The following is a 25,248-nucleotide window of genomic DNA, read 5'->3' as shown; positions in this document are numbered from 1 at the left end:
CTAAAATCAGGGGCTCGCTACCTTTCCAGCCACAAGTAATCTTTGACAGTATAGCTAATGAGGCAATTTGTGAAGTTTTTAATTAAAAGGTCCCACATTGCAAAGGTGCAAGATGAGAATTACCTGTTACAGCATCCTTATGCGGTTCCTTTTGCTTGATAATGACACATTTGTTTGTTAACATGTTCATTGCGGTTCTGGCTTGGAAGACTATTATCATATAAGGTTAATTAAGAGTTGTACTACTTTGCCAATTATTACATTAACCAAATATCTACAAGGTTAAATGAACCCCATTTTCGTTTCGTTGAGTGTGGGTTGAGGCACAGAATATATAATAGTACAAGTACAGAAGGCCCACTGCTTTGATGTTTACGAAATCCCGTTTTTTAAATACCTACAAAATTCTTACAAAGAAACGAGCCGCACGTGCGCGGCGTCCGGCGATAGGGTTACCTATGGATTAAAACAAATTAATATTCACATAAAATGTTATACTGTTATATTCAAGTCTTGGGTACTTTCTAGGTATATATACTGTATTTATATATTTTTGTTCAAGTTCCAACATTACAAGCCTTACTGAACTTTTTCGCGGGACTTAATTAGTAGTAGATCTGTGTAAGAATGTCCTATGGTATTTATTTTATTCATGATGTCTATTTAACTAAGTATTATTAGCCATTCGACACCCGGACATCGCATATGAACCTTAAAAAATCTCGCGACGTAAAGTAACAATAGAAAGTGCGAACGTGCATTCCGTGAGAACGCGCGCCACCCCTGAGTAGGCCGCGAACTCGCGGCCGCCAGGATGTACTTGTAGCGCGGCGATAGAATCGCGGAGTGAGCCGCCCCTGATATTACGCATATTAGTGGCCCGACGGCCATTTTTTTGCAACAAGGTTTTTTTTTAAACAAACCTGTGGCATGCACAAGGCAAGTCGAGCCTCGTTAATTTGCTTTTGAATTTCTTATGAGACTGCGTCGTCTGCGTCCACGAATCGCATTCAAAATGTATGAGGAGTTGAGGACTCGTTTCGACGCGGCTCGATTCCGCCTCAGTGAACGCCAGGCTTAACTTTCCTTCATGTTCAAGGCTGATTTTTATAACATACCTATCTGTTAGAAAACACTGTTAAGAAAATTGATAACCATCATTTCCTGACCATTTCCGCCGGCTGGCTGCTGTGATGAAAGATGTTGTTTCACTCGGTCGCAACATTATTTTTTACCTACGTGCCTTGAAACCCTCGCAATGCTCAAGATTCCACATTCTGAACCACTCGCTACGAACGAAATGGGTTGCTGAAGAGCATCACGTCAATTCTTTTATCAGTATAATATTTTGTTTAAAGAACTTTATTTCCCAAAACCTGGCTCTCATTTCAAATTTATGATTTTGACGGGCAACTGGAGACTCATTCAATACGCGGGCAATAGAACGAGCAGTTAAACAATAACTTTGCCCCTCGTACAGGACCTACTTCACTTATAATAGATGCTTTTGCCCGAGGCTTCGCTCGCGTTAGAAAGAGACAAAAAGTAGTCACCTATGTCACTCTCCATCCCTTCAACTATCTCCACTTAAAAAATCACGTCATTGCGTGCTCCGTTTTGCCGTGAAAGACGGACAAACAAACAAGACACACACACTTTCCCATTTAAAATATTAGTATGGATTATTTATCAGTGGGTAAAATAGACACAAGAGATAGGTATGTTAACAATATTTAATCAAACGGAAGCCAATGAGGTCAAAACATTACAATAACAATTATAATTTACCATTAATGGAATCATTATTTAGTTTTTTCTGTAAGTGCAATGTTCACGCTAAATAAGTGGAATTGTATTCCATGTCTCCTTATATTTAGAGTTAATGTCATACAATAAACGAGTCTATTCAAACTTTCACATTTAAGCATATACGATGAACCTTGTCCGGGGCAAAAAATTGGTGCACCATAGCTTTGGCAATCAAACATGAAATAAGATCTACCACTTCGTCCAAATGCCAAGTTCTTGGTAGGGCTAACTAACAGGCCCAAGTCGTGACTTTCAAAGAAATAGTCTAATGCTTTACTTAGGTTAAATCTATCTGGCAGCATATTGTACACAAAGCCGAATATTATGTTGTCGAATTTAGCACTAAATGAGTACGGAAACATGTCATCAAATTTCCCATCCAAATCTGTAACTGCTAACTCATGGTTTTCCGCTTTCCCGATCTTTTCTGCACATTTTTTGTGATACCTGTCTCCGGCGTTGACGATGCCGTCCAGGAAGCTGCCAGTCCACGCGCTGAGGTGGCAGGCTTGCGACATGACTAGAGCGACTACACTAGTGGCCAAGTATTGTTTACCGCGATTACTCTCATCAAACTTAGTATCGAGCGGGTGTAAGGAGCCCCACAGTGAATATAGATCCCCAGGGAATTCTATATCCCATTCCTTCCATAAAGTACGGGGCGTTTTACGTGGGAATCCTAAGTCGTTGGTTGGATTCATTCTGGACCAGGGTATGGTCTCGACATTCAGCCAGTACATTTTTTCGTCTACCAAAGGACGTACCCTCCTGTATTTCAAGTATGGTGAATTCGGGTTCTCGTCCGGCTTAAACAGAGGGCTGAGTCTGTAGTTGAGGGCTGAATGTCGCGGAGCAGTTTTAATTGATGTTAATTCGAAAGTATAAAACGAGGGTGTCTCTACGGTTTTGCCGGCGACTGTTTTTCTCAGCCTGTTAACTAATGCATCTTGGGAACGGTACAGCGTCCACGAGGCGTACGGCCCGCACGGCTTCGATTCGGCTCCACTCTTGTCATAAGGTTCCTCCTTGGGAGACTCGTACGGGTCGAACAAGTGGTAGTACCCGTCGGAATGGCACACCACCAAACTGCACTGCGGGAAATGTATCAGGAAGTACCGAAGTCGTCGTGATACGGCGCTTATGTACTGTTCTATTTTCTTTTCTGCATTGTTGTTTATTACTATTATTTTTTTGATGTTTACATTCATGAATTTGCCATCCATGATAACGTTTTTAATCACTCTTTTTTCGCATGGTGCTAAATTTGTTGCTTTTTCATATATCTCTACACCTTTCTCTATGCAGGTGTCCACCATCGTGTGATCCCAAGTCCTGATAGGATGCATAGTGGCCATCAACATGGCCATTAGGCTCACAAAATGGCAGGACTTCATGTTCGAACTGCCTGACCTATCTTTGAGGCAAGTGGTTCCTTCTATTTTGTACACACCGTCACATGGCGAGTAACCTATTTTAGTTTTACTCTTTGGTTCTTCGATTGTTATGGAGGTTCTTTTTGTAGGTTTCGCCTCGGGGACAAGAGTGGACTTGGATTTGTTCGACTTGGGCGCCATCTTGTCGTACTCGTAGTCCTCCGGCAGCTTGTAGCGCGGCTGCGCCAACAGCCGCCGCACGAGTAATGCGCTCGCTATGAACTGTTGATCTTCTGTCGTTCCATCCCTGTTGTAATTTATCCTGAAAACGAAATACATACCTAAGTATAAATTTCCCAACTGGAAACGATAATAGATTTTTCACTAGCAGATAATGCCGAAGTATTGCATATGGGCATGTTCGACAAAGTGCCAAAAAGTATATTAGGTTAGGTACGTTTAACTAACACAAACATAAGGTCATGGTACAAATCATATTTAATATTTTTGGGAATTTATTTTTCGCTTATAATCATATCATGACTGACCCTGCTAAAGGGAGTTCTTCAAGAACTTTAAACGAGAAAAAAGTGTCTTTCACCTGGCAACAAGATCGTGAAGGGTTCTAAGTCGCAACAGACACTTCGCGCCCTTGCCCTTGTCGTCCATCGGCCCCATGGGGTTGCATGGGCTGGGGTCGTACAGGTAGTACAGCCCGTATCGGCCGTATCTTAGGAGGACTAACTACAAGAACGGACCCCCCTCGTCACTTTACATTGGACATTTAAAAGTGATATTTGTTCTCACCTGGCAACGAGGTCGTGAAGGGTTCTAAACCGCAACAGACCCTTGCCCTTGTCGTCCATCAGTCCTATGGGATTGCACGGGCTAGGGTCGTACAGCTACTCAGCTAGTACAGGCCGTATCTTAGGAGGACTAACTACAAGAACAGACTTCACTCGTCATTCGACATTTTATAATTTTTAAGAAAAAAAAACCGCCTCCTTTGGGGTTCTGGTGATAAATACTTTCAAATGTTGGATTATGTTATCAATTCGTCTGTATATTTTTTAATGTTTGTTATTCGACATTTCCGTCATTTCTGAACCAATTTTGAAATATGGATGATTCTGAAGTACTTACAGATGAGAATGATTATCAGAACGGAACTCTAACCAGGGGCGGCTCACTCTTCATCAGCAGTTCCACTGCACCAAATGTCACTGTTCTGGACGTAAGTGCATGCTGTTCTTATAAAAATACCAAATTCACTATAAGTGTGCCGTTCAGATTTGAGGAGTTCCGTTCTAACCATCATCAGCAGTTCCACTGCACCAAATGTCACTGTTCTGGACGTAAGTGCATGCTGTTCTTATAAAAATACCAAAGTCACTATAAGTGTGCCGTTCAGATTTGAGGAGTTCCATTCTGACCATCATCAGGAGTTCCATTCTGACCATCATCAGGAGTTCCACTGCACCAAATGTCACTGTTCCGTACGTAAATTCATGCTGTTCCTTTAAAAACACAAAAATCACCATATGTATACCTTTCAGATTTGAGGAGTTCTCTCGATTTCTCCAGGATTCCACCACCAGAACTGGGTTCTGAGAAAAATGGGACCAATCTGTATGCATATACATTCAATCAAAAAAAAATTTCAAAATCGGTCCAGTAACGACGGAGATATCGAGGAACAAACATTAAAAAAAAAAACAGACGAATTGAGAACCCCTTCCCTTGAGATTTGGAAGGCGGTTAAAAAGTGATATTTGTTCTCACCTGGCAACAGCCTTGCCCTTGTCGTCCATCAAGCCCATGGGGTTGCAGGGGCTGGGTTCGTACAGGTAGAACAGGCCGTTTCTCGTTCTATTAACTACAAGAACGGACCCCCCTCGTCACTTATGTTACATTCGACATTTAAGGGTGTTATTTGTTTCTCACCTGGCAACAAGGTCGTGAAGGGTTCTAAACCGCAACAGGCAAGCCGAGCCTTTGCCCTTTCCATCAGCCCCATGGGGTTGCACGGGCTGGGGTCGTACAGGTAGTACAACCCGTATCTTAGGAGGACTAACTGCAAGAACGGACCCCCCTCGTCACTTATGTTACATTCGACATTTAAGGGAGTTATTTGTTTCTCACCTGGTAACAAGGTCGTGAAGGGTTCTAAACCGCAACAGGCAAGCCGAGCCTTTGCCCTTGTCGTCCATCAGCCCCATGGGGTTGCACGGGCTGGGGTCGTACAGGTAGTACAACCCGTATCTTAGGAGGACTAACTGCAAGAACGGACCCCCCTCGTCACTTATGTTACATTCGACATTTAAGGGAGTTATTTGTTTCTCACCTGGCAACAAGGTCGTGAAGGGTTCTAAACCGCAACAGGCAAGCCGAGCCTTTGCTCTTGTCGTCCATCAGCCCCATGGGGTTGCACGGGCTGGGGTCGTACAGGTAGTACAACCCGTATCTTAGGAAGACTAACTGCAAGAACGGACCCCCCTCGTCACTTATGTTACATTCGACATTTAAGGGAGTTATTTGTTTCTCACCTGGCAACAAGGTCGTGAAGGGTTCTAAACCGCAACAGGCAAGCCGAGCCTTTGCCCTTGTCGTCCATCAGCCCCATGGGGTTGCACGGGTTGGGGTCGTACAGGTAGTACAACCCGTATCTTAGGAGGACTAACTGCAAGAACGGACCCCCCTCGTCACTTATGTTACATTCGACATTTAAGGGAGTTATTTGTTTCTCACCTGGTAACAAGGTCGTGAAGGGTTCTAAACCGCAACAGGCAAGCCGAGCCTTTGCCCTTGTCGTCCATCAGCCCCATGGGGTTGCACGGGCTGGGGTCGCACAGGTAGTACAACCCGTATCTTAGGAGGACTAACTGCAAGAAAGGACCCCCCTCGTCACTTATGTTACATTCGACATTTAAGGGAGTTATTTGTTTCTCACCTGGCAACAAGGTCGTGAAGGGTTCTAAACCGCAACAGGCAAGCCGAGCCTTTGCCCTTGTCGTCCATCAGCCCCATGGGGTTGCACGGGCTGGGGTCGTACAGGTAGTACAACCCGTATCTTAGGAGGACTAACTGCAAGAACGGACCCCCCCGGTCACTTATGTTACATTCGACATTTAAAGGAGTTATTTGTTTCTCACCTGGCGACAAGGTCGTGAAGGGTTCTAAACCGCAACAGGCAAGCCGAGCCTTTGCCCTTGTCGTCCATCAGCCCCATGGGGTTGCACGGGCTGGGGTCGTACAGGTAGTACAACCCGTTCTTCACGAAGAACGCGCAGCTGTACGTCGACGTCGTGATGATGCCGCGGTCGTGCTTCGGGAGGAACTTGCGAGTGAGAATGTCCTCCATTTCCCATGTCGCCCCTTCGCCTACTACGTCGATGGTGGCGCTGTATGCCTATAAAAAGAGAAAAGGTGTTAACATTCAGGAGCTGATATTATTTTTTTATTAGTTTAGTGCCCTGCTGCTAGGCAAAGACCTCGTTTCGTTAACATAATTGTACCAAATAATATACAATGTATAATAAATGACATCTATTATATGACGAATGGTGTCTAAATGAGGTGCATCTACTACACTACTTAAATAAATGAAAATGAAAAATAGTTCAGCTACCTGTTTTCCGATTCCAATCTTCGGAATGACATGCACCGGTGCAGTCTGGAACCGTTCCCTCTTGCTCGAATGCAGCTCTTTCCCTGACGTCACACCGAAGTCCACAATGCCTTTCCCCCACGTGTTGATCATGTACTTGTAGGAAGTGACGACCGCCATGATGGATGCGAAGGGGAGGGCGTCTATATCGGATATGGATGAAGAGCCTCGGATGATCTCGGTGTTGTCGGGGAGTGATTTGAAGTTGCTGGGTTGCTTGAGTTCCTGGGAGTAGATATGGGGGAAATGTATCAGTTGAAAGAAAATATTCAGATGTATCATTCTTTTACTTAAAGCCATCGATTAGTATCGGTTGTCTCGTTCTGTATCGGCGCCAATTTACTTTGCGTCATCTTATAGAGTGAGACAGAGAGTAATAGGTGTGCGTACTGCGCAGCCGAATGCACAAACGCTCACGATAATATCTGTTTCGTAGCTATCTATCTCTATCGCTCTGGCGTATTGGAGCGACAGAGCTAGATTACATTTCTGTCGGCGTCTGGCGCCGACGATTGCCATTGATGACGATTACCATTGATGTTACACTGTGTACCTGCGAGGCTATGCGGACGAGAGCGTCCTCGGTGAGCAGCTTGCGGTGTTACACTGTGTACCTGCGAGGCTGTGCGGACGAGAGCGTCGTCGGTGAGGGGGGCGGTCGTCTTGCGGCGCAGGGCGCGCAGCTTGAAGCGGCGGTGCGCGTCCTCGGTGAGCAGCTTGCGGTGCTACACTGTGTACCTGCGAGGCTGTGCGGACGAGAGCGTCGTCGGTGAGGGGGGCGGTCGTCTTGCGGCGCAGGGCGCGCAGCTTGAAGCGGCGGTGCGCGTCCTCGGTGAGCAGCTTGCGGTGCTACACTGTGTACCTGCGAGGCTGTGCGGACGAGAGCGTCGTCGGTGAGGGGGGCGGTCGTCTTGCGGCGCAGGGCGCGCAGCTTGAAGCGGCGGTGCGCGTCCTCGGTGAGCAGCTTGCGGTGCTACACTGTGTACCTGCGAGGCTGTGCGGACGAGAGCGTCGTCGGTGAGGGGGCGGTCGTCTTGCGGCGCAGGGCGCGCAGCTTGAAGCGGCGGTGCGCGTCCTCGGTGAGCAGCTTGCGGTGCTACACTGTGTACCTGCGAGGCTGTGCGGACGAGAGCGTCGTCGGTGAGGGGGCGGTCGTCTTGCGGCGCAGGGCGCGCAGCTTGAAGCGGCGGTGCGCGTCCTCGGTGAGCAGCTTGCGGTGCTACACTGTGTACCTGCGAGGCTGTGCGGACGAGAGCGTCGTCGGTGAGGGGGCGGTCGTCTTGCGGCGCAGGGCGCGCAGCTTGAAGCGGCGGTGCGCGTCCTCGGTGAGCAGCTTGCGGTGCTACACTGTGTACCTGCGAGGCTGTGCGGACGAGAGCGTCGTCGGTGAGGGGGGCGGTCGTCTTGCGGCGCAGGGCGCGCAGCTTGAAGCGGCGGTGCGCGTCCTCGGTGAGCAGCTTGCGGTGCTACACTGTGTACCTGCGAGGCTGTGCGGACGAGAGCGTCGTCGGTGAGGGGGCGGTCGTCTTGCGGCGCAGGGCGCGCAGCTTGAAGCGGCGGTGCGCGTCCTCGGTGAGCAGCTTGCGGTGCTACACTGTGTACCTGCGAGGCTGTGCGGACGAGAGCGTCGTCGGTGAGGGGGCGGTCGTCTTGCGGCGCAGGGCGCGCAGCTTGAAGCGGCGGTGCGCGTCCTCGGTGAGCAGCTTGCGGTGCTACACTGTGTACCTGCGAGGCTGTGCGGACGAGAGCGTCGTCGGTGAGGGGGGCGGTCGTCTTGCGGCGCAGGGCGCGCAGCTTGAAGCGGCGGTGCGCGTCCTCGGTGAGCAGCTTGCGGTGCTACACTGTGTACCTGCGAGGCTGTGCGGACGAGAGCGTCGTCGGTGAGGGGGGCGGTCGTCTTGCGGCGCAGGGCGCGCAGCTTGAAGCGGCGGTGCGCGTCCTCGGTGAGCAGCTTGCGGTGCTACACTGTGTACCTGCGAGGCTGTGCGGACGAGAGCGTCGTCGGTGAGGGGAGCGGTCGTCTTGCGGCGCAGGGCGCGCAGCTTGAAGCGGCGGTGCGCGTCCTCGGTGAGCAGCAACTTGCGTTCGACGCCCGGTGGCGGCGCGGCCTCCACCTCGGCCGGCTCGTTCATAGGGATCTCCAGAGGGTGGAGCTGTGGGTATGTCCATAAAATTATAAATGACGGTACTTATCAATAAGACTAACATAGAAAGTCGTTGTCGTAGGGATTTTATTATTTAATTTCTGATAAAATGGTCCTTATTCAAAGCAAAGCAAAGATACCTACTTTTAAATACGACATAATTTTCTCTTTGGACGTTACTTCAACCTTTCTCCTTCTGGAGGCGAGGACTGGAGGCTCCTTTGTTCTGTGCCATGTAATTTGACAAAGATTCCACCCACATCTCTCCTAATTTTATCCTGAACCTAAAAGCTCGTGAGGATCTTCAGCTTTTTGCCTCGCTATGCTCTCCTAGTTACAAGTCACGTACCTCCTCAGCGGGCTCGGGCTGCGGGGACGGCGGCGGCGGCAGCGGCGGAGGCAGCTCCTCGGCCTTCCTGCGGGCCTCTTCCTCTTCAGCTTTCTTCCTCGCTAACCTCTCTTTCTTCGCTTCCTCGTCTTCCTCCTCTTCCACCGGTGGCTCCTCCTGTGTAAACAAAATGAAGTCATGTCTAGGATAATATATCCACACTAAACGTGTATCTAGTTTGCGATTTCTAAAGTGGATTAATTGAAGGAAACTCCAACCAAAAACAAAGCCTGTTGATAAAATTCTTAGTTATGCTAATATATATTATATATATCGTTGTCTGAGTACCCACAACACAAGCCTTCTTGAGCTTACCGTGGGCCTCAGTCAATCTGTGTAAAAAATGTCCTATAATATTTAATATTTATAATAATTAATATACTCGTAACGTAACAAACAAAAAGTCAAACTCACCTCTTCTACGCCACCTTCGGGAATCTGAAAATGATTTGGAAAGCGTTAGCTTTTCAACAGAAATTTTCACATTCTCGCATTTGTCATGAGTGTAAAAAGACATGTGCAAGAGAGTAGCCTCAACTTTTAGGAGATACAATTTAAAGTTTTTTTTTGTTCACCAGACTTTTCATTTATTTCTGACTATGTTTGAGAAAAGCATTATACATGCCTTGCCGTGAAAAGGGCTTACTGGCTTCGTATCCCTATCCTAACACTCAGTCTGCAACCCGCAGTGATCGTGGCGGTCGTGGCTCTTCGCGGCGCCGGCCAGGGCTCCGCGGGCATGTCCAGAGTCACTGTGACGGTACGTCACCGACACCGCAGGCGAGTCCAGAGTCATGGTACGTTAGCGACACCGCAGGGGAGTCCAGAGTCACTGTGACGGCAAGTTACCGGCGGCGGAGGCGGCGTGGGCGGCGGCGTGGGCTCGGGGCTGGGGTCGGGCTCCGGCGGCTCGTGGCTCTTGTCGCGCGGCGCCGGCCACGGCGGCACCACCTGCGTCACCGACACCGTCGGCGAGTCCAGGTTCACTGTAACCAAACGAAATCATCCAATAATAGCCATCCCTCCCGGAGAGTAAATCAAAATGGGTATTTATGGCATCTTTTCCATAAAAGATAGACATATTTCATCGCGGAAATTTCACTGTACGGAAACAAAACATCTTAACCGACACCAATACTAGTGAGTTACTGACTCACCCCGGCTTCAGGCGGGGAGTAAAGCAAAATGGGTATAAGTTTTGTGACTGACCCGTGTGTTGACTGGTTAAGAATTCCACTACCCTTTTTTCTCCCTTGGTTTTTGTAGAAGTCGTCTGTGCCATATGGGTTCAATTGTAGCGTTGGCGATGAGACAGCAAACTGTCACTGTAATATCACATTGTTGTTTTCTTCGACGCCTTAATTACTAAGAGTGGCTCTGAAACTTACCTTTTTTTTAGGAATAAAGGCGTGACTGAATGTACGTATGTATACACATAGGTATGCCACTCTACATATAGTTAATAATAAAACATACTTTTTGTTTTTGTTGAATATTTACCATAGATAGACCAATTAGTCAAAAATAACATTAGTTTTCGATCGCATCAATAATTACCGACTCTTTCTTCGAACGGTTCCGGGGGCATATGCTTGTACTTTAGCGGTATCGAGGGCACATAGTCGTCCTGTATACTGTCGACCAACGACACGATGTCTCCCATTTGCTCTTCGTCCATTTTCGGCTGTATAAAAAAAGTATCTTTCAGGAACCGCTTATTACATGTTTTACGAAATGTTTGTTTTGAACTTTAATATCTGTTCATAGAATGGGATATTAAATATCGTCACTACTTTGAAAAAATCTCGTATCTCATGCTTCTGCTCAAAGTTAAAACGCAGTAAGTCTATATGCATTCCATACATACTTACTACAATTTTCTTTTCATTGACAGACGAAGATACAAGTTTTTTTAAAAGTAGTGACGATATAGCATATATATGCAGTAAATTCGAAGACTCGCCTTGTAGTTACGTGACGATTATGTAGCTAATTGTTCGTTAGCCAACCTAACGATTCAGATAAAAACTAAACACAACTTCAACATAATTTGAATCGGACTTAAAAGCTAAAATCCTATCTAGTTCACGAATCTTGCCTAAGTATGAAGACTATGAAGCTTAGAATACATACCTCAGCAGCCTTAGTTCTATTCTTCATGACGAGACGGAGCTGGCGGCTGGCATGACGTCGTGGATAACCTCCCTGCTGTCGCCTCTGGACTTCGCGGCGTGTAGAACCGTGCGCTTGATTTTCTTTTTATCGGGGATATTTTCGTCACTCAGAGTACACACCAACGCCGCCTAAAATAATAAAACCACAGAATATATAATAGTACAAGTACAGAAGGCCCACTGCTTTGATGTTCACGAAATGCCGCCTTTTTAAATGCCTACAAAATTATTACAAAGAAACGAGCCGCACGTGCGCAGCGTCGGACGATAGGGTTGCCTATGGATTAAAACGAATTAATTACTCAGATAAAATTTTATACAATTATACACGGTGGGAACGAGTATACCGACAGACTTTAACAACAGCTTCCTGGTGACATTACAAGTAAATATTGTTATATCAACATTGGTCCAATACCGACATTTTAACTTAGTTAATTTCTGGAACAAAAAAAATCAATTAACGATGGTCTTCCTTGTGAACAAATCCTAAGTCTAAGGAGTGATAAAGAAAACTATAGGTACATTTCACGAACGGCTCCGACAAGATACGAGATAAGAGACGAGTGAACTTCAGTATGACACTTGATTTTTTACGAGTTCAAGCGTTTAGACAACAAACGTCGACTTTCGCCGCCATATTAGTGTGATCCATAGACTTAGAGACAATACGACGAAATTAAAAATACGTTTGGAGTATGTAGAATGTTCCTGACAGCAGACAAGAACCTACGTAATTTGGTCGGGATGGTACATAAGAAAAAATGAGACTATGTAAGTTCAATAAGAGGACCTCATCTAGCATCGAATTATAATAGATAGACGGCGGGATTATAATGTTTTGTTGATATTTTTTACCTATGACTTAATTTTGGTATTACTATTTTATCAAAATAAGAAATTTAAATTCTTTTTACCAAAGGTTGGATTTGGTATTTTTTATTATTAATTAATGGGATTATTGTAATTTATAAATAACTAAAAACTATGTACTTTTTTTTTCAATTAGAGTCAGTCCAAGATAAGTTGGCAAAGATTTTAACAGACCCGCATGTGTAAACGTAATAGTTTCATAGAAGTTTGATACCTATTTGAAATATCATTTGCACCGGCGGGGCTGTCAAAATCACTGCCAGCTTATAGCTTGATACGACTATCAAAATTTGAGTTCAAAATCGACACATTAGTCGTAACGCAAGATAACTAGACTACGTATGAGTTAGGAAAAAAATACGGTTAAATACCACATACTTTTTATTATAATAAATTTTCGAAATGCGAGCCTTCATTTGCAACACAAAGAGCTAATCGTAATCTGATTTGATGATGTAATAAGAAATTACTATTTCTTATTTCATCCGAAGCTGTCATGATCCGTGCCAATAATTCTTCTCTTGTATTTACCGGCCTTGCGTACACCTTGTCCTTCAACGTTCCCCAAAAAAAAAAGTCTAAAGGAGTGAGGTCGGGTGATCTGGCCGGCCAGGCTACTAGACCAGGAAAAATAGCTTGACCTGGACATAATTCGATAACCGTAATTTTCTTTTTCTGTCGTATAAAGTATCATTAGTGATAGTTAAAATACAAATTATTAATCAAATTAGGGTTCTGATTCAATTTAAAAAAAAATAAAAACGAACTTTGAATATTTTTTGATTTTATAACTAAAGTATTAAATGTAATCCGGAAAAAGTGCTTGTATTATGTTGTGACACCTGCATTTCATATAAAAACATATAATTTTTATAAATAATTCATACAGAACTATCATTTATAAAGAAGGTTTAGTAAGTTACACATTTTCAGGCGTATTTCACTAGAAAATATTGTTAACCGTAATCCTGCAATTTATTATGAATATAATATTACGTGTGTTGATAAATTATTAAAACTTATACCAATACTTTTGGCGCTTGTTCAAAATCTTAAATATTGATAATTTTAGGAAAGGAAAAATACCTAACTAAATTGAAAGATGGTAAATTTTGCCGTTAATATATTCTTAGTACTATACGAAATCAATTAAACAACAAATATGTAAGATTCATTACTTAATTGATATTTTTCTTACTTGCGCTTTAATATGAACGTTATTACCTGCAGAATAAGGTCGTGCACAGAGTAGGTATAGCTAGTATAGTAGTAGCGGGAACGGGCGGCGAGTCGTCAACACGTGTTTCATATCAAGGGCGCCGCGTTTTCAAAACGCTTCGATAACAAATATTTCACCGTCCAGTATAAGAGAGCTCCCTTATTACAAGTGACAAAAGTCATACAAATCAATTAGTCCGATAGGTCACGTTAACTGGTCAAGTCGTTAGCTCAATAATAGTACCTATCGAGCTTGACGAGATGCTTGGATCACAACAACGTAATATGTATGAAAGCTTGCGGCGCTTAAGACTGTATTCTTTCGAGTCGTGTGTAACGTATTTTGGCGAGGCAAATTTGAAGCACAGTGCGTGTCCGTCTCACTCACTCTTACGGTAAACCTAATGAACTGTTTCACTTTCAGAGGATTTTTGAAGTAATTTGGGTAATATGACATTGTCGCGGTGAGGTCTTTCCGGTACAAATTTATCGGTGGATCTTTTCGGATTTGTGGATGATGAGCCGATGCGATGTCGCTTCATTTTGAAGTGTCGACTCTCGCGAGGGAGTTCTTAGAGGACCGCGAGGAGCGCGTGTGACTGTTGAGTTTTTGAATGATTTGAAGTTTGTGAATGATTTTATTTTGTGTGTATTTGTGTGGGCATGAGGTGTTTGTGTTGCGAGAGTCAAATCAATAATATGAGTGGTACAAATTTTATTAGGGGGCCTCATGTGTGAGAAACTCAACACTCGAATGCTGCGTAACAATGCGAGCCGAAATCGCCTAATCGGAAGTGTCCGACTTGGTATCGACTAATCTATACACGTTGTAACATGAGAAACCAGAAATCAAAACCTGGTTTCTGGTATCTAGTACCCGGTAACCGGTAACCGGTAACCGGTAACCGGTAACCGGTAACCGGTATCCTGTATCCTGTATCCGGTATCCGGTAACCGGTATCCGGTAACCGGTATCCGGTAACCGGTATCCGGTATCCGGTATCCGGTAACCGGTAACCGGTATCCGGTAACCGGTAACCGGTATCCGGTAACCGGTATCCGGTAACCGGTATCCGGTATCCGGTAACCGGTATCCGGTATCCGGTATCCGGTAACCGGTAACCGGTATCCGGTAACCGGTATCCGGTAACCGGTATCCGGTAACCGGTGACGGGTCTCCGGTATTCGGTGACCGGTAACCGGTAACCAGTAACCAATGACCGTTAACCGGTATCCGGTAAACGGTGACCGGTAACCGGTAGACGGTAACCGGTATCCGGTAAACGGTAGACAGTAACCGGTAACCAGCATCCGATATACGGTATCCGATATCCGGTTTCCCGTGTTCGGTTTCCCGTTTCTGGTTTGGTTTTGGTTTTAGTTTTAGTTCTGTTAGTTTAAACAAAAACAAAACTGAAAACGAAAACGGAAACCGAAACGGGAATGGAAACGAAAACCGAAATCGAAACCGAAACCGACACCGAAACCTACACCAAAACCGACACCGAAACCAAGACCAAAACCGAAACCGAAAAAAATATTTAAGTTCCTAGAAGTAAAGAGTGACAGAGATAGCACTATAATCATTTAAGTTCCTGGTAGTAAAGAGTGACAGAGATAGCACTCATGTTACTCAAACTCGTGGTATGTGCACTTCCCGTACACAGTAAAGAGTGACAGAGATAGCACTATAATCATTTAAGTTCCTGGTAGTAAAGAGTGACAGAGATAGCACTGTAATAATAAAATTTATGTTCCTGGTAGTAAAGAGTGACAGAGATAGCACTATCATAATTAAAGTTCCTGGTAGTAAAGAGTGATAGAGATAGCACTCATGTTAGTCAAACTCGTGGTATGTGCACTTCCCGCACACAGTAAAGAGTGACAGAGATAGCACTATAATAATTTAAGGTCCTGGTAGTAAAGAGTGACAGAGATAGCACTATAACAATTTAAGTTCCTGATAGTAAAGAGTGACAGAGAATAGAGATAGCACTATAATAATTTAAGTTCCTGGTAGTAAAGAGTGACAGAGATAGCACTATAATCATTTAAGTTCCTGGTAGTAAAGAGTGACAGAGATAGCACTCATGTTACTCAAACTCGTGGTATGTGCACTTCCCGTACACAGTAAAGAGTGACAGAGATAGCACTATAATCATTTAAGTTCCTGGTAGTAAAGAGTGACAGAGATAGCACTGTAATAATAAAATTTATGTTCCTGGTAGTAAAGAGTGACAGAGATAGCACTATCATAATTAAAGTTCCTGGTAGTAAAGAGTGATAGAGATAGCACTCATGTTAGTCAAACTCGTGGTATGTGCACTTCCCGCACACAGTAAAGAGTGACAGAGATAGCACTATAATAATTTAAGGTCCTGGTAGTAAAGAGTGACAGAGATAGCACTATAACAATTTAAGTTCCTGATAGTAAAGAGTGACAGAGAATAGAGATAGCACTATAATAATTTAAGTTCCTGGTAGTAAAGAGTGACAGAGATAGCATTTTTGTTATTTAAATTTCTGTTAGTAAAGAGTGACAGAGATATCACTCACGTTGGTCAAAGACGTGGTTTATGGACTACTATTTGGACCCCCCAATGTCACGCTTTTTTAATCCTTTAACATGGATTGTCACATTTAGTATGACGTAATATATGAATGACGCCTAAAGATTGAGAGAGACAGCAATATTGTTCTTCAAATTCGTGGTAGTGAGAACAGGGTGCGTAGCCGAATGGCACAAACGCTCACGAAACGAAACGCTAGTAGATATCTATCTCTATCGCTCTTGCGTATTGGCGCGACAGAGCCAGACTGCGTTTCGTTTTCGTTTCGCGTCGGAGAAATGGCATTCGGCTACGGGGCCTGAACAGAGACAGCACTATGTATCGCGCGGCCGCCGACTACGCAAGTCGCCGCGTAATTATAATAACCGTTCGGCTCCTTTTTAGATCGTGTACAGTCAACAACACAGCTGGCAAGACAAAGTGCCAAAAATATGTATAGAGTATTTTATTTCCTGTACAAGTGTTGGTACTTGGTACATTAAGGTATGTGTATACATATATTTGGCACTTTATCTGTATTCACAGCTGAGTTGCTGACTGTACCAATAACGATCAACTATGAACTTTTGTGGTTTGTTTTAAATAGTTCTATGCAGATATAGATTAGAATACCTATTCTATCGGTACTTTTTGTATAGGTTATTATAATAACTGGACAAAATAATTATAATCAGTGCCGGCGCACTCCGCGATCACGATTCTTTCGCCGAGCTACAAGGCCTTAATATATAGGATGTATTATTTTATCAGCAACAAAAATATGTGATGATATTGAATTAAGGCAAAACAAGACATATAAACGCTCTCCATTATTTCCTCCCTGGTTTATGAAGCTAGAACAATGATTTTTAACACATACGAAATTCGTACACTGAAATAAAGTGATGATACTATAAATATACTCGACATTCAAAGTCGATAATCTAGTGACGTGAGAAGTTATTGATATAACAGAATTTTGCACAAAATTTTGCAGAATTTTGCCCTTTGATGTTGAAAATGCCGCCACTCTATAAAACAAACAGACCGCACACGAGCAGCCGACATTAAATTCTATTGCACGGCGCGAAGGTCGAAAGCCGCGCCCGCACCTGGGCGTAGGTAGCGAGATCGGGTGCACGTGCGCTTACCTTTGAAATCGCCGACACACAGGTGTCGCCGTTCGCCCTCTCTTTTCATTTATGTTTCTGTTTCAATCGGTTAGCCGTTTGCCGGCCGGCAATAAAGGTTGTTTTTTTAACCGACTTCAAAAAAAGTAGGAGGTTCTCAATTCGACTGAATGTTTTTTAGGGTTCCGTAGTCAACTAGGAATCCTTATAGTTTCCCCCTGTCTGTCTGTCTGTCCGTCCGTCCGCGGATAATCTCAGTAACCGTAAGCACTAGAAAGCTGAAATTTGGTACCAATGTATCAATCACGCCAACAAAGTGCAAAAATAAAAAATGGAAAAAAATGTTTTATTAGGGTACCCCCCCTACATGTAAAGTGGGGGCTGATTTTTTTTTTCATTCCAACCCCAACGTATGATATATTGTTGGATAGGTATTTAAAAATGAATAAGGGTTTACTAAGATCGTTTTTTGATAATATTAATATTTTCGGAAATAATCGCTCCTAAAGAAAAAAAAAAGTGCGTCCCCACCCCTCTAACTTTTGAACCATACGAGTATGTTTAAAAAATATGAACAAAATCACAAAAGTAGAACTTTATAAAGACTTTCTAGGAAAATTGTTTTGAACTTGATAGGTTCAGTAGTTTTTGAGAAAAATACTGAAAACTACGGAACCCTACACTGAGCGTGGCCCGACACGCTCTTGGCCGGTTTTTGATCATATTAATATTTTCGGAAATAATCGCTCCTAAAGGAAAAAAAGTGCGTCCCCCCCCTCTATATTTTGAACCTTATGTTTAAAAAAATATGAAAAAAGATCAAAAAAGTAGAACTTTATAAAGACTTTCTAGGAAAATTGTTTTGAGAAAAATACGATAAACTACGGAACCCTACACTGAGCGTGGACCGACACGCTCTTGGTCGGTTTTTTTGTTACTCGATATCTCCGAGAATCGTGGACCGATTTTCAAATTATTTTTTTAATCGAACGGGTATAACCCCGAGATGGTCCTATTGGCACCAAGTCCCAGGCGGCGTGGCGCGCGCCACGCCGCCGCCACGCCGCCTGGGGCGCGTCTTACGTCCTTCCTATACAAAATGTACTGAGGAGACGATTTTTGAATTACACTCAGGTGGCGTGGCGCGGACGTCCGTCCGCGCCCCGAGACACGCGACGCTCTGGTGTGGCCGGTACCTTACGTCCCTAACCTATTAACCGATCCGCCGCGGTGACGCGGCCGGTGCGCGGCGCGCTCTCCCAGGCCCGCGCCCCGCGCGCTCCCCCGCCCCGCGACAGCCGCTCTACGACAACTTTGCACCCTTTTAAATTACTGACATTTACAGTTTCTTAAGCGCGACCTTCACAGTATTAATTTTGATAAAATCATGATTATAGTACACAAAAACCTGGTCTTAAGCAAAAAAATCTCAGTTACAATTTATACCTACTGAGAAATTCATGTTTATTTAAGCGTTAAAAATATATGTTTAAGATCGGTGTTAAATGTCTATATATACTTAATACAATGCAAATTGATATATATATCATGGTCACCATTTTTACCTACCTAGATATTCACATTAAATGAAAACGGTAAAAAAAAGTACACAATCAGATTTATTTTCTGTGTAATATCGCTAATAACTGATCGCATCTGAGTGCACCACAAAGTTAATCTAACAAAGTTTTCGGTTAACTATTTTGCTGTTAGCGAAAAGTGGGATAATGTACTTTATCTCATGATTTTTATAAGATATGAATACGATCGTCTTTTTTTTTATCTATGTACATAATTACTATTTGATGCTTAATAATAATACCCAATAAAATATCAAAAAGGACGAGTTATTGAATTATGTCCAGGGTACCTTACTTTTACTCCACTATACCGATTCACTTCCACGTCCTATCCAGCGGCGAGGATATGCTTGATCCAACCAATTTCGCACTTCACGGCCAAAGTGGGGTGGAGCGCCGTCATGCTGAAACCACATAGTGCGTCTGGTTTGCAAATCGATGTCTTCTAGCAAAATATTCAATTCATTCCTCAAAAAATTTAAATAATTTGCGGAATTTAGGCGTGGTGGAATCTCAATTGGGCCGATCAGAACATTATCAATGATCCCAGCCCACAAATTAATGGAAAATTTGTGCTGGTAAGAATGTACCCACTTTGCCTTTGGATTTTCTTCAAGCCACATATGCATATTATGCGAATTGAATATTCCTTCCCTGGTAAAGAGGGCTTCATCTGTCCATAGTATTTTTCTTGTAAAATCCGGATCTTCCAAAAGCTTTTGGTGTATTATTTGACAGTAAGCCACCCTGGCTAGCCCATCACCAGGTATTAGTCCTTGAACTTTTCTGTAGTGATATGGACGAAGGCCATACCTTTTCCATACAAGTAAGACAACTCTGTAGTTCACATTCACAATTCTCGCTACTGCTCTAGAAGACAACGTGGGATCTTCGACAATTAAATTCATGATCCGGTTTTCTGTACGCAAGTCTAAATTAATTGCTCTTTCTGCATGCCCCGCTTTTAAGCCCTTTTCACGAATTTGTCTATGAATACTTGCAAAAGTAGTATGGTGCGGAGTGCGACGATTAGGAAATCGTCTCCTATATTCGGCAACTGATCTGCGTCCATTTCCGTTACAGAATCCATATACAAAATGAATATCCGCTATTAGGTTATTACAATAATGTTGCGGCATAATAACTTATTATTTTGACTTTGGTGACAATCGGTTATGATTTTATTGTCATAATATGTCAAGAACGTTTCCTAACTGATTAAAGGCCAGTAAACGTACACAACCAGAAAAGTCTGCATATCGTTGAAAACAGGTGGTAAAACATAAGACCAAACTAATAGCGATAATATTATACTAACTTTTAAGGATATCTTGAGCACAGCTACGTTCGTACAGAGCAATCGTTACGTTCGAGTGCTAAGTTATGGCAGCCATAAGTACATAACTTAACACATAATCCTCAATAATTAAAACTCTTTGCTGTTGAAACTCAACTATTAACAAAAAGTTTCACAAAATGATTAGGACTGGCAGGCAAGTTTGCTATTACCGCATTTAAACTTCGTGTGTGCATCCTTGTGCGGATGGTTACGTCACATTATAAAGGCGTGGTACCATGGACATTTTTCAGCATGCGAATTACTGAAATATTTTAATATCTCGAAAACTAAGGCTTTAACTAGCAATGTTTGTATGAACTTTTTGAGTCGAAATGGGCCCTAGAAGCGTTAGTTAAAATCTGTCGGTATACTCATTCCCACGGTGGGAACGAGTATACCGACAGACTTTAACAACAGCTTCCTGGTGACATTACAAGTAAATATTGTTATATCAACATTGGTCCAATACCGACATTTTAACTTAGTTAATTTCTGGAACAAAAAAAATCAATTAACGATGGTCTTCCTTGTGAACAAATCCTAAGTCTAAGGAGTGATAAAGAAAACTATAGGTACATTTCACGAACGGCTCCGACAAGATACGAGATAAGAGACGAGTGAACTTCAGTATGACACTTGATTTTTTACGAGTTCAAGCGTTTAGACAACAAACGTCGACTTTCGCCGCCATATTAGTGTGATCCATAGACTTAGAGACAATACGACGAAATTAAAAATACGTTTGGAGTATGTAGAATGTTCCTGACAGCAGACAAGAACCTACGTAATTTGGTCGGGATGGTACATAAGAAAAAATGAGACTATGTAAGTTCAATAAGAAGACCTCATCTAGCATCGAATTATAATAGATAGACGGCGGGATTATAATGTTTTGTTGATATTTTTTACCTATGACTTAATTTTGGTATTACTATTTTATCAAAATAAGAAATTTAAATTCTTTTTACCAAAGGTTGGATTTGGTATTTTTTATTATTAATTAATGGGATTATTGTAATTTATAAATAACTAAAAACTATGTACTTTTTTTTTCAATTAGAGTCAGTCCAAGATAAGTTGGCAAAGATTTTAACAGACCCGCATGTGTAAACGTAATAGTTTCATAGAAGTTTGATACCTATTTGAAATATCATTTGCACCGGCGGGGCTGTCAAAATCACTGCCAGCTTATAGCTTGATACGACTATCAAAATTTGAGTTCAAAATCGACACATTAGTCGTAACGCAAGATAACTAGACTACGTATGAGTTAGGAAAAAAATACGGTTAAATACCACATACTTTTTATTATAATAAATTTTCGAAATGCGAGCCTTCATTTGCAACACAAAGAGCTAATCGTAATCTGATTTGATGATGTAATAAGAAATTACTATTTCTTATTTCATCCGAAGCTGTCATGATCCGTGCCAATAATTCTTCTCTTGTATTTACCGGCCTTGCGTACACCTTGTCCTTCAACGTTCCCCAAAAAAAAAAGTCTAAAGGAGTGAGGTCGGGTGATCTGGCCGGCCAGGCTACCGATTCACTTCCACGTCCTATCCAGCGGCGAGGATATGCTTGATCCAACCAATTTCGCACTTCACGGCCAAAGTGGGGTGGAGCGCCGTCATGCTGAAACCACATAGTGCGTCTGGTTTGCAAATCGATGTCTTCTAGCAAAATATTCAATTCATTCCTCAAAAAATTTAAATAATTTGCGGAATTTAGGCGTGGTGGAATCTCAATTGGGCCGATCAGAACATTATCAATGATCCCAGCCCACAAATTAATGGAAAATTTGTGCTGGTAAGAATGTACCCACTTTGCCTTTGGATTTTCTTCAAGCCACATATGCATATTATGCGAATTGAATATTCCTTCCCTGGTAAAGAGGGCTTCATCTGTCCATAGTATTTTTCTTGTAAAATCCGGATCTTCCAAAAGCTTTTGGTGTATTATTTGACAGTAAGCCACCCTGGCTAGCCCATCACCAGGTATTAGTCCTTGAACTTTTCTGTAGTGATATGGACGAAGGCCATACCTTTTCCATACAAGTAAGACAACTCTGTAGTTCACATTCACAATTCTCGCTACTGCTCTAGAAGACAACGTGGGATCTTCGACAATTAAATTCATGATCCGGTTTTCTGTACGCAAGTCTAAATTAATTGCTCTTTCTGCATGCCCCGCTTTTAAGCCCTTTTCACGAATTTGTCTATGAATACTTGCAAAAGTAGTATGGTGCGGAGTGCGACGATTAGGAAATCGTCTCCTATATTCGGCAACTGATCTGCGTCCATTTCCGTTACAGAATCCATATACAAAATGAATATCCGCTATTAGGTTATTACAATAATGTTGCGGCATAATAACTTATTATTTTGACTTTGGTGACAATCGGTTATGATTTTATTGTCATAATATGTCAAGAACGTTTCCTAACTGATTAAAGGCCAGTAAACGTACACAACCAGAAAAGTCTGCATATCGTTGAAAACAGGTGGTAAAACATAAGACCAAACTAATAGCGATAATATTATACTAACTTTTAAGGATATCTTGAGCACAGCTACGTTCGTACAGAGCAATCGTTACGTTCGAGTGCTAAGTTATGGCAGCCATAAGTACATAACTTAACACATAATCCTCAATAATTAAAACTCTTTGCTGTTGAAACTCAACTATTAACAAAAAGTTTCACAAAATGATTAGGACTGGCAGGCAAGTTTGCTATTACCGCATTTAAACTTCGTGTGTGCATCCTTGTGCGGATGGTTACGTCACATTATAAAGGCGTGGTACCATGGACATTTTTCAGCATGCGAATTACTGAAATATTTTAATATCTCGAAAACTAAGGCTTTAACTAGCAATGTTTGTATGAACTTTTTGAGTCGAAATGGGCCCTAGAAGCGTTAGTTAAAATCTGTCGGTATACTCATTCCCACCGTGTATTTAAGTCTTGTGTACTTTCTAGGTATATATACAGTATTTTGGTTTAAGTTCACCGTGGTTTTCCGTGGGACTTAATCAGTAGTAGATCTGTGTAAGAATGTCTTATGGTACATATTTTATTCATGATGTCTATTTAACTTAGCATTGTTAGCCATTCCACACTCGGACATCGCGTATGAGCCTTAAAAAAAAACTCGCGACGTAAAATAACAATAGAAAGTGCGAATATGCGTTCCGTGAGAACGCGCGCCACCCCTGATTAGGCCGCGAACTCGCGGCCGCCGGCATGTACTTGTAGCACGGCGATAGAATCGCGGAGTGAGCCGCCCCTGATAAAACCACAAATTTCGAGCGTTCAAGTATTACGTAACGCAACTTGGGGGGGGGGGTCTCGTAAAATGTTACGATGCGTTACAGGGGCGGGAGGGGGTGGGTCTTTCTTACAACACGTTACGTAACATTGTTTCTAATCGTAAAATTATGGAATTAAAATTGGCAACCCTTACTTACTTACTTTATATTACGGGGAATCCCTCGATTGTATTAGTCTGGTTGTCATTTTTAATTTGTTCTCGCAAGTTGGCATACCTTTTCGTTTATATTTCACAGGGAGTCCCTAGATTGCATTGTACGTCATTTAATGTTGTTTTATTTGTCAGTATTCGTTACTTCGTTAGTGTTTATGTGTGAGTTCATAGTGTTCGTTTTTACGACTTTAGGATAAAATTGATCACTTGAGTGTTACGTAACGTTTAGAGGGGGGGGGGGGGGTACAGAAAAACGTTACGGTGCGTTACAAGGGGGGGAAGGGGGGGTCAAAAATCTTCAAAAATTGCGTTACGTAATACTTGAACGCTCCTACACAACAAATTCGTATATTATATTCGTAAACGAAATACATGTAATAAACTACCTTGGGTTGTTTCTTCTTCAGTTTCAAAACTTTAAAGGCATGAACATAAAACTGAGTGGTAGCCGGCATGTAGTCGAAGTTTTTAATGATCACTTGCGCCATACTCTCCGGATTGAGCAGCATCCAGCAGCATGCTCGCCCCGATTTGAACGACCTCGAACCGTCGACAGTGCGCGGGTAAGGGTCAAACAAGTAGAACATTTCCTTTTGTCGCCAGACTGCCATATAATAATGATTAAACTCCAGAATACCGCTGTTGTACTCGTGACTGAAGAAATCCATTAAACCAGATCTGATATTAAATATGCACTCTTTGGGAGTAAACAGTTGCCCTTTAACCCGCTCCCGGTAAATGATGATCTCACAAGCATATGGCCCGAGCGTTATCACATTTGGAATGTTGTCAATAGTCAAGTCAATCAAGACATTTGGGTGTATACATTCGTGGTACAACTTATTTCCTAAACGCAATATTTTATCTAGCGTCTTGGAAAACCAAGTGTTGGGAGGAGATATCTTGGCGTAGGTCATGGCTACGACAGCTATTGGCACGGCCTGGCGATATTTCGCTTCTTCAAAGCACCGTTCGCCGAGATGCATATTAGCATTGACTATAGCACAGTTTTCATTCATTATTCTATAACCCAACATTGCTTTTTCAGCCTGAGTAAGTTCTGGGTCTGATTCGAAATCTTCGTCTGCATTTTCTTTAACCATCCTCAATACCTTGAGAGATGCCAGTACGTATCTTTGATCGTCTAAGATGGAACGAGACAACAACACTTCGGCTACCGACTTTACGTCCACGACATTTATTACAGCAGCTGTACCGTTGGCGTAGTTGGAATATGCTCTCGAATCTCTACCAGCAGGGTCAAATATGTAATAGCATACTTTGTCCTTCCAGACCACTAATTTTAAAACCCTGTAAAAATGAATTAAGGACTCATGAAGCTACTAAAGAATCTCGTCTAAGTAGGTACCTATGTCACAATAATTTAGTACATTTCGATACAAGTGCGGAAAAGAGGAAGTTCGAAACGAGAAGCGATAAATTAAAATACGATCGAAGGGAGTGTTTTAAATCGACACGAGTTTCGAATTTCCTTTTCGCACGTGTATCGAACGACGTT

At 42.8% G+C, this 25,248-nt stretch overlaps 1 protein-coding gene across 1 annotated transcript in view; it reads right to left on the bottom strand.

The window, feature by feature from the left end:
• Window positions 1-1,715: 1,715 nt before the first annotated feature.
• The window catches only part of LOC125235578, a 32,841-nt gene continuing 9,308 nt past the window's right edge, over window positions 1,716-25,248 (bottom strand). Inside the window, exons 15-28 of the mRNA XM_048142178.1 lie at window positions 24,116-25,040; window positions 11,544-11,684; window positions 10,939-11,065; window positions 10,231-10,367; window positions 9,796-9,819; window positions 9,343-9,498; window positions 8,823-9,002; window positions 6,811-7,074; window positions 6,335-6,591; window positions 6,133-6,222; window positions 5,931-6,020; window positions 5,729-5,887; window positions 5,325-5,582; window positions 1,716-3,504 (exon numbers count right to left, since the gene is read on the bottom strand). Coding sequence (XP_047998135.1) covers window positions 1,803-3,504; window positions 5,325-5,582; window positions 5,729-5,887; window positions 5,931-6,020; window positions 6,133-6,222; window positions 6,335-6,591; window positions 6,811-7,074; window positions 8,823-9,002; window positions 9,343-9,498; window positions 9,796-9,819; window positions 10,231-10,367; window positions 10,939-11,065; window positions 11,544-11,684; window positions 24,116-25,040 — 4,510 coding nt within the window. The 3' untranslated portion in view covers window positions 1,716-1,802. The remainder of the gene's footprint in view (window positions 3,505-5,324; window positions 5,583-5,728; window positions 5,888-5,930; window positions 6,021-6,132; window positions 6,223-6,334; window positions 6,592-6,810; window positions 7,075-8,822; window positions 9,003-9,342; window positions 9,499-9,795; window positions 9,820-10,230; window positions 10,368-10,938; window positions 11,066-11,543; window positions 11,685-24,115; window positions 25,041-25,248) is intronic.

The sequence above is a fragment of the Leguminivora glycinivorella genome, chromosome 2, assembly GCF_023078275.1.
Source record: "Leguminivora glycinivorella isolate SPB_JAAS2020 chromosome 2, LegGlyc_1.1, whole genome shotgun sequence".
NCBI classification, from domain to species: Eukaryota; Metazoa; Arthropoda; class Insecta; order Lepidoptera; family Tortricidae; genus Leguminivora; species Leguminivora glycinivorella.
The sequence above is the reverse complement of the archived record's forward strand: the minus strand, read 5'-3'. Positions and strand labels throughout refer to the sequence as shown.